The following is a 16,151-nucleotide window of genomic DNA, read 5'->3' as shown; positions in this document are numbered from 1 at the left end:
GATTCCCCCCCCCCAAGACCAATTCCTCGCAAGATGAAAATAATTCATTCGTCTTTTGAAGTTCCCATGGGAATGCATTACAATGCATTTCTATGGGAAACAGCTTTTCGCAAGACGAAAATTTCGCAAGACAGTGCTACTCGCGGAATGAATTACTTTCATCTTGCGAGGCACCACTGTATATTGCATTGTAAGAAATTTCTCTATGAGTTGACGGTTTGAGAAAATTATCAATATATCATTCCCTTTTTCAATCTAACATATTAAGGCTTTAGTACAGGCCAAATATTTTTTTAACCAAGAGCTTTAACATGCAAGGACATCTATTAAACATTCCCTGCTTTGATGTTTATTAATACTGCAGAGATCAGATTAGCAGCTCCAGTGGGGGTTCTATCATAACATGCAAGCATGAAAACACAAAAGCTGTTTTTTTAACTGTTATTAGAAACTCCAAAGAGATTGCATGGTGTCTGTCTCCAACCACGCACCATCAGCTCCCTAACTTCATTTAAACCTATCAATATTTCCATCAAGTCTTGGAAAGGAACTAAAAAAGATTTTTTTTCTCATTGTAATTAACAAGATCTAGTAATTAAACAGTTTATCCTTCACTAAAAACATAATACCACAGAAAACAACTGGAGACTCAAACACTTACTTCTGTTTATTTTCAAGCCACCTTAAACAGCAAAACAACACAGACGACATCACTCCCTTGAAGAACTGAACTGAGAATACAGTACAGACTTCAAATAACTTCTATCTGAAGTGATCAAACCAGGGCAACACAACTAAACTCAAGTAGCCTGAGGCTTGCAGCTTTAATATCCTTATAGAAATGCAAAGCAATAGAGAAAAATAACAGCAGAAAATCTACAGAAAAATTCATAAAAAGTTGAAAGAAATCTTGACTTTTCCGAATTAATATTTGATTTGATCTTCATACCAGCCAATGAATCATAGCGCAGCTTTTGAAAGGATGATCCAGCAATGGAAAAGTAAGTAACAAATGCTTGCCCTACGTGACCTGTCTAATTTGAGTATCAGGTCACTCTGCACTACAGACAAGCTTTCATGAAACAGCTGTTACTACCAAAGAACTGCTAACTACTCAGTGCTCATGGAACCAATCCAAATACAATCCCAAGTATGCATGTTTTGAAAATGGGAATACTAATGTTTTGTAAGCATTACTTTGTTTCTACTTCACTAACCTTGGGGAAATTGTTCTAAATCCAAGACATAATTTGATATATTTCAGCCAAGAACTGCAATGGTTTTACAAAAGCTGCAGGAACACTTCGGTTCCCATTCATACATTTGTCCAGAAGCAATAGATCAGTTCAGGTGGCATTTGTAAAGATCACACTTCTAAACCATGTCTTTAATTAAGAGATTTACACCCAAATGCCAGCACTTAAAAATTCACTGCTTGAAATCCTATTGTTTATCATACCAAGTCACAACTAGAGTAGACCTACTGAGTCAATGGAACTGGAGTAATCAGATTCCCACTGATTCAATGGGTCTACTCTAGCTACAACGTACTACAGTATACTGAGCAATAGAATTTCAGCCACTGTATCAAAACCTCAGATCATATGAAGTACTGTAAATCTGCTATTTGAAACAAATAAATGAGGATGAAATAAACACTTTTGCAAACATAAAACCAAAGATGATACAAGATTGTCCGCCACTGGGTCACTTCCTTCAGCAGCAGAACTTATGGAAACACACTTATCTGGGTAGCTGGAAAACTGCCAAATTATCTGGAAGCTCAGTAATGATCTCTACACTATACTTCCCAACCTTGCATCCCCAGATGTTCTTTGACTAAAACTCCCAGAAACCCTCACCACTAAATGTGCCGGCAAGGATGATTTCTGGGAGTTGTAGCTGGTGACCTAAATTCCAAATCACTAGTATACATTAAAATGTTTTAGCAGATGTGTCATTGCACCCCATGTCATGAAGTTGACACAAAGACTGCCCACCATATACAATGTTAATATTTTCATTCATTATGGACATAACATATGTGAACAGTACATCCAAACATGTCACTGTAGCCAATGGTTCCAAGCAATATATTCCTGTTGTGGGGGGTGAGAGTTCAGCCAGAAAAAATAGAATTCTAATATGCAAACTTGCTACCAAACAATCTTCTATAAGAGTTGAGATTACGACGAGTGGCTTTCTTAGACAACAAGTCTCCCTCTTATAATGGGAGACCTCCACTGTATCTCTCAAGAAGAGATTTAAGAATCCCACTAAGTCAGCAGAAGGGTGTTCAGATGTTTCATCTTTATAGGATTGCTCCATTGCATACGCAGGATACTGTTTATTCACCTCAGACTCTCAAGAGAAGAGGTGATCCACAACTAGCGTTTGTGGAATGCTGGTGGGGTGCACTTGACTTCCTTATCATGAGGAAAAGCCTCCAGAGAAGATGAAAAGAAATCTACAGCTGCCCAAGTTCTTTTAACACTACAGAATTCACCCTGGAAGATGGCGACATAAACATTTAGCCTTGATGACTTAGTAGTACAGTATTCCATTTTCACAGCCAGAATACATAATGTGTAGTCCACAAGAGTACATAAATGGGATAATAATTGATACACAACATTTCAGCAAAACAAAACAAAAACAAAATTCAATTATTTAATTCAATTCTTCCACCACAGAGGCAAGAACAGAATGCAAAGAATGAAATGTGTAGTACACAGTTGAGTGATGAAAATGTTATCATCTCTACAACAGTGTACAAAGGAAACTGCTTAAGTTTATCATGCCATAAAGATAAACTGTGTAAAGCTTGCCATATCCAGATTTTTAAACGGAAGAAAGTACAGGCAGACCTTGAGTCAGTTAACTTAACACATACATAGAGGAAGATGACTCTTAAACTATTATTTCAGACAGCTGGTGTGATGTGGAATAGCTAAAGAACTGATTTGCCTGAAAAGCCAACAAACAATGAAATCCAGGTGCCATGGCAAGCCACCACAATTTCAGTTCTCCATAAGAAAGTAAAGGAAACTCACAACACTGTTACAAGAACAAGTACAGTACTAAGTACCTTCTTCAGGGCTAAAAATTTTGCCGTGTTAAAAGTAGCAACAGATTGCTTGAAACAATAATGCTGGCACTTCTACGTACTCCTGATTTTTAACAACAGGTTTGATATTTAGCCTCTGAGAAGCTCAACTTTTATTACAGAAAAATAATGTCCCTTCATGTCTTACGAGCAGTTTTGGCATAACATGTATCCTTGCATTTGAGATATTTATAGGCTCAAATGCACCAACAGAAAATCTGTAACAGGTTTGGGTTTTTGTTTCACCCAATTTTATGGCTCAAGATTCAATTAGTGATAAAGCTGCAAGCCTTGCTTTTTGGATTTACAGAGCTCTAATTTTTCATTTGAAGTAATCAAGTTCCATAATCATATTATGGATTCTTGTTTACCCCTAAAACATAGAGAGGAAAGAAAGACCATCAGATGTGGTTTTACAGAACCTCTAACACACCCAATGCCACATCCAAACCTGCCAGATCTTGATCTTCCTAAATTGTATAGTTCCTTGACAATCTAACAGCACTATTTTGATTCCTAGTTGGTCCAGTCTAACCTATGCATTCTGGGGTAAACGTATTGTTCCTGTCTGGGTCCCACAGGATTCTGCCTCGGACTATGCATCTACTATACGTGATGCCTTGAAATATTCTTGAAGCAAATGCCAGCAGCTGTGAACTAACTTAAGGACCTAAGCATAACCAAACCTTTCTAAGAACCTACACCTTAGAAAACAGGGATAGACAAAATGATATACATTTGGGCTATCAGCCAAGCATAGGTTGAGTGCACTGCAGACCATCTTGCCAGCAACTGTATAGTATGAGATCTGCTTCAAAGATTCACAGGCAGAATAGTTACTTACCCTGGAATTCAAACTAAAATAGAAATTTCATATGCTCTTATGACTCAAAGAGTCTGTAGGAAACATTCGATATTTAGAAATAAGACACAGGTGGTGTGGAAAAGACACAATGTCCAGAAGTGGCCCAAGCCTTTGAAGAACTAAAGGATTTCTCTACGCACACATACAAATAAAAGATGAAAGCACAGATGGTAGTATGCTTTCTTCTACATAATCTTTTCTAAAATAAAACACTGTTTTTAGGCATCAGATTTCACCTGCTGCTACATATTGTGGCAGATAACACTGACAGCTAAATATTAATAGATTTGTATCCACCAGGTTCTCTTTGCCTTTCAGACTCTTAACCACTACTCAGGACCACCTCAGATACCTTATATTTTCATATACAGAAAACATTTCTGTGTAGAAAACATTTCCTGTACATTGAGTGAAAGAAATTATGTATGAAAGGTATTGTGATGTTTTTGATACATAAGAACACAATGAATAACTCCAAGGTATTTAGGTACCTATTGTATACATTGAATATACTACAGATTAACATTCAAAGGATACCATATGCATACAGATTTAAGCCTTATTTAATTTATTTATTGATATTATTTCTATCCTGACTTTACCGAACAAGTGACATAGGCAACTTACAAAAATCACCATGGCTGAAATCCTGTTGCGCAGTTATACAGACAGCCTAACTTTTAGATGCAAACTGCAAATCAAAAATCTCTGTAGATATTATCTACTGGATACTGAGGCACACAACCAGCATGCAATAGATAATGCTTAAAGAGATTTCTTAACTTACAGAAATCTGTGTCTAAAAGTTATGTCATCTGCATAACTGTGCAACAGGATTTCTGCCAATAAGTTATAGTATCAAAATATGATTAAGCATATTTGTTGTTATATGCCCTCAAGTCAGAACCAACTTATAGCAAACTTAATAGGATTTTCAAAGTGAGATATATAAGGTGTGGTTTTATCAGTAGCGCACACCCATGAATCACCATTGCTGAGCAGGGTTCAAAGCTGAATCATAGTCTGTTACTTTATCCACTTTATTCAACATATACTACTACATATACTACTATTAACAAATAACTTAAACATAAAACAGTGGAGTGTGTTGCACTCCCCATTAAAACTCTCTTCCCATCAGCACACTTTGGATTTCCAAAAATCTGCTTAATAGGAAGATTTTTGTCTGCTGATAGAAAGATAACAAGAGAGCCAAGCTAGCCTTACTTGAGATGGGGTTTCATAGCCTGGAAAAGGCCACAGAAAATGTCTTCCCTTCTATCCTCACCAAACATACCTATAAAGGTGGCGAGACTGAAAGAACAGCCTTCGCCAAAATCTTGGAAAGCATAGGGGATAACATGGGAAGACACAGTCCTTCAAATGATCAATGTACTTTTCTCTATTCCCATATACAGCCTGTGAAAAAATTATCCTGCCAAAATACATTCATCAATTCTTTCATCCAAGTTTGCTAAAAGGTGAATTTTGTTTTCCTGGGAGAGAAAATGCTTGAGATAGGCACATTACGAACAGCCATTTTGAAATGGTTGTGGTGGATTTTTCAGGCTCTTTGGCCGTGTTCTGAAGGTGGTTCTTCCTAATGCTTCGCCAGTCTCTGTGCTACTCCTGTCCTCTGAAGATGCCGGCCACAGAGACTGGCGAAACACTAGGAAAAACAACCTTCAGAACATGGCCAAAGAGCCCGAAAAACCCACAACAACCATTAGATCCTGGCCGTGAAAGCCTTTGCGAATACATTTTGAAATGCTTTCCAACTTTGCAGGCTTCTTCAGGTTGATCCTACATCTCTGGGTCAAATACAGTTCAGAATACGCTTAACTTGGGACAGACCAATCTGGAAGTCCATTTTGACAGATTTCCTCATTGCCTCCCTATGACATCTGTCTGTTCTGTGAAGAAATTTAAAGAAAAATCCATATGTATTGTTGTATTTTTATAAGAATAAATTAATGGGTGCAGGCCTTCATTAACTAAAGTTCTTTCTGTGTGCATTTTAGAAATCTTCACAATTCATGCACATTCTCCAACAGTATACTTGTGGAACACATTTTCTTTCACTGAACACAACACAAGCTGTGAAATGTACTATTTCCAACTGCAAAGGGCACCTATTTCTATTGTCAGCCCAGGTTGTATAGAACCAAGTACTTCTTTGAAGACCAAAATAATATATTTCTTATACATCCCTGTGCTTGATACCCTTTCATTATCCTTATCTACTCCGTGTAACTTCAGGACAGGGAACTTTTATTTTTGAAAGCTAACTCTCACAACTGGACAAGCAAAGCGATGCCAAGTGACAAATAAGTATCCAAAATGTGAAGACTTCTTTTACTTCTTACTTCTTTTACCTTTATATAAAGATTTTATATAAAGAGTCAGATAGTCTATCTGAGGATTCTATCATTCAAAGTAGCTCTGTACCACCAAAAAGATGTTACATAGAGAGAGAGAGACTGGAGCCAGAGATGCAGAACCTGACTTGGATCTAGCCATGTATACGTATATACTCTTGCTAATGCATCTACTTAAGTTAGACAAGCAGCACAAATTGTTATGACAGTAAATAATTTCTTTTCTGTTTTTATTGCCTCATTACTTTTATCAGTCATTTTAGAAATATCAATTTACGTGGACGCCGCAGGTTATAAATTATGTAAATAAATAAGCTCAGTTATATAGCCAGTATGTGCCTATGTTTGTCTGCATTTATACTCACTCTAGCATTGAAATCAAAATTTTGGCTCTAATGCAATTTTTTAAGCACAGTGTTGATCGGCATTTAAAAAAATATATTGGTCATGCCAATTTGGAACTTAAGTGATAGTTGTCTTCAAGGTTGATAAACTGTCGTATCTTCAAGATACACCACATAAAGCTATACAAGGAAAGTATATATTCCTAAAAGTACAGTATTTTCTTTCTATAGAATGTTGGAGGCAAGGATGTCATCTGAGGACCATCCTAATGTACATTAAAGGGGGGAAAGCCTGCTGAGTCAATACACTGCTTTGTATTGCTGGTAGACTCTCCTCCTCCTTCCTTTTGTTTACAAAAATGGGAGTGTGACACAGACATGTTTAGCAAAATCAGAAACAGAAAGCAAATTGGGTGGGTGCTGAGTTGCAAATTGAGTCCAAGTCACTGAAAAAACAAAACTGAGTAGAGCCACAGGTGTGACTTAAGTCCAACTTGACAGTGAGTCCCGCAACTTGAATCACCCTCCCTGTTTAATACCTGATATTGTTTTCTGTTTTAATCACACTTTTCATTCATTACCACTGTGAGCCACCTCAAGCACAATTTTGGAGAGGAAACAGATACATAAAGTGCTTCAAAACCCTGCATCTGTACAAGGACAGTGAACAAAAAGATAATCCTGTATCTGGGATGTGGGATGCCAGCGCAAGCCCCAACAGGAATGTCACAGAGTGAAATCACCTGGTCTTATCTCAGGAACAGGAAAACGTCAAACAGGATGACACTAAATGCTACCTATTGATTCCATCACTCCTTAAGATGATATCACCAGAGATACAGCAAACTACAGTGGTGCCTCGTTTAATGATTACCTCGTTAAACGACGAAACTGCTTGACGATGAAGTTTTTGCGATCGCTTTTGTGATCGTAAAACAATGTTTTGATGGGAAAATCACTTAGCGATGATCGGTTCCCTGCTTCGGGAACTGATTTTTCGCTATATGACGATTTTAAAACAGCTGATCAGCAGTTCTAAAATGGCTGCCCGCTGTGCAAAATGGCTCTCCGCTGTGTTTTAGGACGGATTCCTCGCTTTACAGGCACCGAAAATGGCCGCCCTATGGAGGATCTTCTCTGGATGCTGAGGTATTTAGCCCATTGGAATGCATTGAACTGGTTTTCAATGCATTTCAATGGGCTTTTTCGTTTCGCTTGACGAGGATTTGGCTTAACAGCGATTTCAACGGAACAAATTATCCTCATCAAGCAAGGCACCACTGTACTTTCAAGAAAATCTGCCAAAAGAGTGAGGCAGATGACACTCTACAAATGGGGGGAGGGAAATGCAGCTATAAAAGTAACTTCTGAGAAATGTCACTGACGTGAATAGCTAAAAACTGCATCAAATCTATCTGATTTAATATCGAATCAGTTCACTCCAGAATTGTGCTTTACTGTGACACTTGGTTATAAGCTGAAGCATGAGGCTCTACAAGTCAACACCAATATCAATGTTTGATTGTACAGTAATAATGACATCGCAAGACCTGCAGTATAAAAGTTAACACATAAAATAGAAAGTTCATTTGCAGATTCTTTTAACACCAAATAAGGTTATTAACATGGATGTGCAGTTCTCCACATTATTTACTAGCCATCACAACCCTGTGTTACAGTGTGTACAGTGACAGATACCTAGCATACATTATCAGGATGCAGGTCAAATTTAAACTACGGTACTCCTTAGATCTGACAGATACTATGGCTATAATATTACACTTCCTATAATAGGAAACTGCTCAGATTGTTAAGCCGGCTAGTAAAGAGAAACACTCTGCACTCAGCCTGAAATGGTAGGACCTACCAGATATCAGCTGGAAGGCTATGGTTATCCCATAATTTTTTTTAAAAAAAAAGAGCATTCATTCCCTTTTGGAAGGCCTTTAACTGACCACATGTGAAATAACAGAGTACCAGGTTTTATATGTCCAGGGGCATGGAACTTCCAGAAAATTTAAGAGAGTTTTCTTTCACCAGTTTTATTTGGCATAACCTTTCATTTTATCCCTCTTTTTCAGACATAGAAGTGACCTACAGTTCTCAAACGTATATGCATCTATACTTACCAAGAAGAGTAGACCTGGTTCTTTGCCAATGGAAACTGATCTGCTGACATATGTTGTCCTATGAATTTGCACATGCAACCACAGTAACTATAGCAAATTACTGCCAGTTTAAGCATTTAATACAGGGGTTTCAAACTGACAGATGGGCCGGTGGGCCGGCTGGCAGGCTGCAGTTCCGGATGGAGGGTGCAAGAGGTGCTGTCTTGGGAGAGAGCCGGCGAGCAAGGTGAGGCTTTTTTTTTTTTACTCTTGACTGCAGAGGACGCGTGGGCGCTTCATGGGGGGGCAGACAAGGCAGGGCCCCAAACTATCATCCGGCAAGCTGTAAATGGCCCCTAGGCCACATGTCTGAGACCCCTGATTTAATACGAATGATTAGTCTTAACAACCCTCCGCCCCCCATATACCATTACCTCTTCCAAGAACAGAATGCTTAATATTAGTTTGTTAACTCCCCACCTTCAGTTCCTATTTTCCTAACAAATGACCCCGGAACTGGAATAATATTCCTACAATAAATTCCTGAATCCCTTATTAAATCAAATCAAATTAATTTAAGAGAAAGATAGAACAGAAATACAATAAATAAGTCAATAGCTAAACAAGGACCAGAGATTTCAGGATTGCTATGGTCTTGCAGTTAAATAAAAGGAACCAATGAACATTTGGAAATCTCTTATCACTAAGCTTCTTGTCTTTTATAGCAATACTTTTCTTCCAGGATAAAGGGCACTAAATTTATGATAGATTTTTTTACACATATTTGACAGGACAAATCTTTAGCAAACTGTGTAATTGTTCTTACTTATTAAGGCGAAACAGTCAACTAAATAATGTAAACCTCTCCTAATGAGCCACACAAAAAAACTAATTTACATTTTAAAAGCTAGGAGACATCTAATTATCCACACAACGGTACAATATGAATTGCTTTATGTCTCTGTCTTTGAACTATCTTTTAGCTTAGCAGCTGTGGTTTTATTTTGCAACAAGGATTTTATAGCTGCATGTTGTCCAGATAGTTTAAGTCAGCACAAGCACATTTTGTCAAGGAAACATACAAGTTTCCCTATAACAATTGTTTCCACTTAAACCAAATTACTCACTGCTAGCCAACTAATAATACTCTTTGCATTTTTCTTTTATAATTATGACAATGCAAACACAACTTGTTTGATAATTATGCACCAACGTCTCAGATTATTTTTAGTATATTCACATACTCACTGTCCTTCAATGACCTCAAGACACCTTACATAGCTCTTACTTCTTCCTTACCTTATCCTCACAACAAACCAGGGAGGTATGTCAGGTTGACAGACAACTGGTCTGAGGTTACACAGTGATTTTCATGGTCAAACAGAGATTTTAACCCAAGACTTCTGAAGCCTAGTCCAACATTCTGCCCACACTGGCCCCTGTCCTCACAAACTGAAAAGCAGCCAATGGGACATTTTAATGTGGGATGCAGGACACCATTCCTACAAGCCAGTTACACAACTGTGGAGGGCAAACAGGTAGAAAATATCACTAAAGGCAACATCACTTAGCATAAATAGCTGGTCTTGTGGATGAAAAATCATCCAGGCATCTACAGATTCAGGTAAACTTTATAGTTTCTTTCCAACCGCTATCTCATTAACTGTTGTTTCTTTGTAACTCCTAATTTTTGGAACTGCTAAACAGCATGTTGAAAGGAGTGGTTCCAAAACACAGAGAAAAGTTTTCACTAAAGTCCCTCACCTAATATCCCTGAGTAAGCTTAATATTTGTACGATAAAACGACGTCCCGTTATAGATCAGTACAAGAATGGGAAGCAAAGTAGGAATAAGTGGACAGTTCTCACAATGGAAAGAAGCAAAATGTCCTGTAAGAATCTAAATCAGAGTGGATATGTTTCACTTTTTCAAAAGTCAAACTTGGCATAAGCAGCAAGATAGCAACGTTTGCCAATTACTAATTATTTAGGAGGGTAATCATGCTTCTAAGGCTGTATTGGTGCATGTATAAGTGGAGGAGGCATTTTGAAAGCTAACTGGCATGACATTTGCGCCAATTTTGCACTTCCAAGGCCTCAAACAGGTGCACCATGAGCTAGCAGTAGCTCCTGGTAAAAGTGCAGAAGCTTATTTCCTCCCCCTCTCCCAAGACCTCCCTCTTCAGGGCCAACATCGTCTCCAAGGTCCCAATACAGCCCTCTGCTTGGTCCATAAGCTTGTCTCCCAGTCAGCAGCATCCCTTTTCATATTACAGTGGTGCCTCGCTAGACTATGATAATCCGTTCCACTAAAATAGCTGTTTAGCTAAATCATCGTCTAGCGAAAAGCATTTTCCCATTGGAATGCACTGAGACCTGTTTAATGCATTCCAATGGGGAAGAATCGTCATTGTCTAGCAAAGATCGGCCATAGGAAAGCCGCTTTGCGAACTGGTGATCAGCTGTTTAAATAGCTGTCTTGCGAAGCTTAGGTCCCAAAAACACCCGTTTTGCGAGCGCGGAGGGAGCTGTCAAAATTGTTGTCTAGCGAAAATTGGTTTGCGAAGCAGGGATCAAACATTGTCCAGCGAAATTCCCCCATAGGAATCACTGCTTTGCGAATTGCTATAGCGATCACAAAAAGTCAATGTCTAGCGAAAAACCTGTCATGCAGGGTAACTGTCTAGCGAGGCACTACTGTATAAAAATCTGAGATAATCCAAGGCAAGGAAGCCATGTGGGTGGCACCATGAAGCATGCACCGTTGGGGAAGGCAGCATTAAGCAAAGCATTTGGCCAAGACATCAGGTCAGCTGTCCCCCCCCCCCCCCCAAGAAAATGCTGCATATAAGTGTGATCTAAAGATAAGTGGAACTGTTGGTTGAAAAAAATAACATACTGTACAGCAGAGTCTTGTGAGTATCTGTTTAGATATGCGACTACTTCTGCTATATTTTAGTTTGGTTTTCTTCTAATACTGTACAGCCAAAATCCTATTGCCAATGCATAAGAAAAATTGTTTATGCCTTGGTGGCACAATGGCATTCATTTGCATTTCTGAGTGTGTGCACACCTACACATCCATTGTTTTACTTTTTTTAGTACTGTATATCTTAACACTTCAGCATGAAGATCTTGCTAGAAGTTTCCCCTTTTGTTGAATTTAAAATGAGGTTTAACTGTGAAGATGTATCGGTAGCCTTTCTGAAACTTTACAAGGCATTTAGAAGTCCTTTTAAAAAAAATACAGGACAAAACAAAATAAGTCACAAACACAGAATCAAAAAACGTTGTAGAACTCTGCATTAATATAGTTTTAGCAGAGGTAGCCGTGTTAGTCTGTGCGTGCATGTCAGGCAAAATTTAAAGAAATAAAGAACAAAAATAAAAAAGACAAACATCTTGTTTTACCTTAAAGATTTACTAATATACTTTCATATGGTTTTTCGTGGATCAAGTCACTTGGACTTTTTTTCTTTGGATTTTGATTAATATTTTAGTTAATCATACTCCATATAATATGTACTTTTATCATGTGAAAATTTTTGTTTACCAGAAACATTATGAACAGGTCATCAACTCATGACATTTGCTACTGCTGTCAAGGGAAAACAAGTCTTTTTGCACAATCAATTATCCTGAGATAACCTCTGAACTTGCTTTCAACTGTTGAACATGTAAACAAATCTGAGGTTAGAAGTAAACTGAAGGAGACCATCAACAACCATCGCCCATTCCCTGCCCCCATAAAATACTGCTGTATCTCATACATTGTAGTCACAATTGCACAGAGAAGTATGAACCAAGATTACTAGTGAGAGTATGCAGATCAAGCGTCTGGAATTCTTTGTTGAGGAAAAAAAAATCCCAGCCTACAAATCCCAGGACAATGACCCAACATAGCAATCTCTGTGCAAATGCATTTTTACGCAGTGTGTCTCTTTACTGTGTTTTGATATCAGACTTACAGAGAACAGATTTCACACAGCTTTTTTTTTTTACAAAAAGTTCTCAAGAGAGACAGTGTGGCATAATGCATAGAGTGCTCAGCTAGAACTCAGAAGACTTGGGTTCAAATTTCTACCCCATAGAAACTCATGGGGTAATCGTGGTAAAATATCTCTTGAACATCTCACATACCTAAAAAGGGGATACAATTAAGACTGCTGTAAGTCAGAAGCAACTTGACATCACGTAACAGAAACAGAGCTTTTTGGTAACATGTAGAGTGATATTCAGACAACCTTTAATCAAGCAGGAGGTCTGCCTTACACACGAGTGCCGAGTTTAAAGCTTAAGTCTTTTAGAACTATGCCTAATAATCTTGTGAATGCTTGCTACAATCTTGATTATATTTCCGAACTTCAAACATGACTAACTGCTGTAGAAGTAGCAGTTGGGTTAGCCAACTTCCCCCAACACAAATTCAGCCAAAAACATAATAGTATGCTTTTCCGGGGAAGAGGAAGATTAGTCAACAAGCCACAAACCCTGCCACAGATGTAGTCCAGCATCACTCTTCTCAGTCTGTGAAGTTAAACATGCCCATTGCAAATTATTTAAGTTACATCCAAACAGGCATTCCTAAAGTAGCTAGATTCAGCTTCTGCTGAAAGAAAGTAGCAGCTGACACAAATGCACAAATGCAGTAAAGCATATTCATTGACAGCTTATTTTAAGACAGACTGCAATAACTGAAGTAAGCAACAGAGCACAAGATTAGATTTCTCTCTAGGAGAATTGGAAAAGCAACTTATTTCTCTGTGAGGCACATGCTTTTGTGGGAGTAAGAAAAATTCAAATATCAGAAGTTTGCAGAATTTCATCCAAACCCTGTTTTCTCACCCCAAACACTCTTCAACCCCGGGAGCAAATTTCATATAATCCTGAATAAAAGTGCTGCTGTTGTCTGGACCCATGCTTCCATACATGAAGAATCACTTAACCAGGTAAATATAACCCTAAGAAAAGCATTGTTTTCCTTTTATAAAACACACTTTCTATGTCCCAAAAGTGTTGAACAGACAATTTAACGTAAGAGAAATAATCCAAGCTGGTAGCAGCTGAAGTCAATTTTAGTTATAGCAAATATTCATAATGATATGCCTACATTTCCATCAAAACTATTTTCACATCTTCTTTCTTTCTTTGAAGATGCGAAACAGTGCACAGGTAAATGAATTGCTACCATGTATTCAAAGACAGGGCACTGCAGTACTTCAACTCAGCAGCCTACCTCCACCTCCTCTAGGGTAGCACAGCAATATTTTATCTCAGACATCATTAATCTCTCTGCCACTGAGCTATATATGATACACATTATGTTTCAAGTGCTGGGAGAAGAGATTGGTTTGCCATGCGTGTCTAAGACATTCTAGCTCCTCTGCAGCCTGATTTTTTGTAACCACTGCTGAGCAAATTGCATCCAACCTAAACATCGGCAGAGCTATTTGTCCAGTGGCAAAGCAGACCCAAATCTTAGCATTAATCTAATGTCCTGCTGCCATCCTTACAAAGGTATATCAGTAAAAATGCCATTAATTAGACTTGCTTCTCACCCCCACCCATCCCCAAAGGAAACATATTGACAGCAGAATACAAATATAAGGAGTGCCTTATTGTACAAAACCAAGATCTGCCTACTTTAATATTGTGCATACCATTAACCTAGAGATCCTCCTGCGGTTTTACTAGCAGAGTGCAAAGGAAACCACCTCCCTCTCTTGTGTATCCTCAGTTGTGTGATTCAGAGAGATGTGACAGTCACCACCAAACAGTAACAGCGGGCTAGCTAACAAGTACTTGTAGGTTCCTACCGTTATAATGTGTGTGCCTGAGTGAGGGATGCCTTCATGCAATCCTTCAGAAAAGTGAAGGGAGCCCACAGAGTGGGGGGGGGGGGGAGAAACACCAACAAACCCACACTTGTCTGCTATTACCACGGTGAGGGCACTATGCCTTCTCAAGGCAGGTGCTCAAGGGCACACAAACGCCCCACAGAGAAGCTCACACCCTACATCCTGGGGAGAACATCTCATGCCTTTTCCTTTGACTCCAGCCAGCCCTGAATGGGAGGCTGCACTCTCTCCCCCCCCCCAAAAAAAAGGCTTAGCCAAAAAAACCTGATTATGAAAGCAAGCCCAGAGAGAGAGAGAGAGGGCAGGGTGGGGAAGGGGCCAGGAGGAAAACTGCGCCGTGCCAACAACGGGGGTGGGTGGGAGTGCCAAGGCACCCTTTTCTGGGCTCGCAGCGGGCGGGGTGGGGAGAAGCGGCAGCGCCCGCTAATCCGGAGTAAGCGAAACGACGAGCCCGGGGGGGGGGCGCACAGGAAAAAGCCTGGCCCGCGCATATGACAAGAGGAGAAGGGAGACTACGAGGCGGAGGGAGGGGAGGGGAAGAGGCGGCCGCGGCTAAAGCACAGCCTCCCGAGGGCCGAGAGAAGGCAAACCCCCTGCCTTCCTCCTCCTCCTCCTCCTCCTCCCGCCACCACAGCCGCCGCGCCCCCCCCCCCCAAATAATCAGGAAGCCAACGCCGGGCGGCTCCTCTCCCTTACCGAGTGGTTGACTCCCCACATGAGAACGCTGAGCAGCGGGTCGCTGGCCCGGAACAGCTTGACTTTCTGGGCCACGAAATGCTTCTTCTTGGTCTTGGTTTTACTCGCCATCACGGACACGATGTTGCCCGGAGCCGCCATGGTAGCCACGGAGGAAAGCAGCAGCCTCCCCCCCGCCGGCGGCGGCGGCGGCGAAGGAAGGAAGGAAGAAAAGGGGCGGCGAGACTCTCCGCACCCCGGAGCCGCTGCAAGCAGACGAGGAGGAGGAGGAGGAAGAGGAGGGCGGGTGGAGGAAGGAGAGGAGCGGAGGAAAGGGCAGCCGCCGGGCCAGGCAGGCAGGCAGGCAGCGAGAGCGCTGACCCCCCCACAGCAGGCGCTAGTGCAGCCGCAGGAGGAGGAGGAAAGCGGCGGGCTGGTCGCTAGCCTTGCAGCTGCTGCTGCCGCTGCTGCCGCTGCTACCACCACCGCAGGACGATGCCAAGCGCATCCTGCCCGCGCCGCCGCCGCCGCCGCCACTCACTGAAATGGCCCCGCTCCCCCCCCCCGCTCGCTCTCTCTCTCCCCCCCCCTCTGCCCAGGCCCCGCCCTCCAGCCTTCAGCGGGAGCCCGAGCCGCCGCCTCCCCTTCCCCCGGCTGCTTCCTCCCTCTAGTCGGCCAGCCTCCTCTCTTGGCTCCGCCCCTCGCGGCACACGCGCCGTCAGAGCGCCTCCCTTCTTAAGTCAGGATATCGTCGGCGGGCGCCCCCCCCATCCCGTTTAGCGGGAAGCTGCGAAGGGGGGAAAAGGCCGTGTTCTTGT

General features: G+C 40.9%; 1 protein-coding gene across 2 annotated transcripts in view; it reads right to left on the bottom strand.

The window, feature by feature from the left end:
* The window catches only part of PIP4K2A (phosphatidylinositol-5-phosphate 4-kinase type 2 alpha), an 80,820-nt gene extending 64,965 nt beyond the window's left edge, over positions 1–15,855 (bottom strand). The window contains exon 1 of one of the 2 annotated variants that reach the window (XM_020801708.3): positions 15,355–15,855. In XM_020801708.3, coding sequence (XP_020657367.1) covers positions 15,355–15,495 — 141 coding nt within the window. In that variant the 5' untranslated portion in view covers positions 15,496–15,855. The remainder of the gene's footprint in view (positions 1–15,354) is intronic. The other variant, XM_020801700.3, reaches the window with a different exon arrangement.
* Between the last annotated feature and the right edge of the window lie 296 nt (positions 15,856–16,151).

The sequence above is a fragment of the Pogona vitticeps genome, chromosome 6 (assembly GCF_051106095.1).
Source record: "Pogona vitticeps strain Pit_001003342236 chromosome 6, PviZW2.1, whole genome shotgun sequence".
In the NCBI taxonomy this organism is placed as follows: Eukaryota; Metazoa; Chordata; class Lepidosauria; order Squamata; family Agamidae; genus Pogona; species Pogona vitticeps.
The sequence above is the reverse complement of the archived record's forward strand: the minus strand, read 5'-3'. Positions and strand labels throughout refer to the sequence as shown.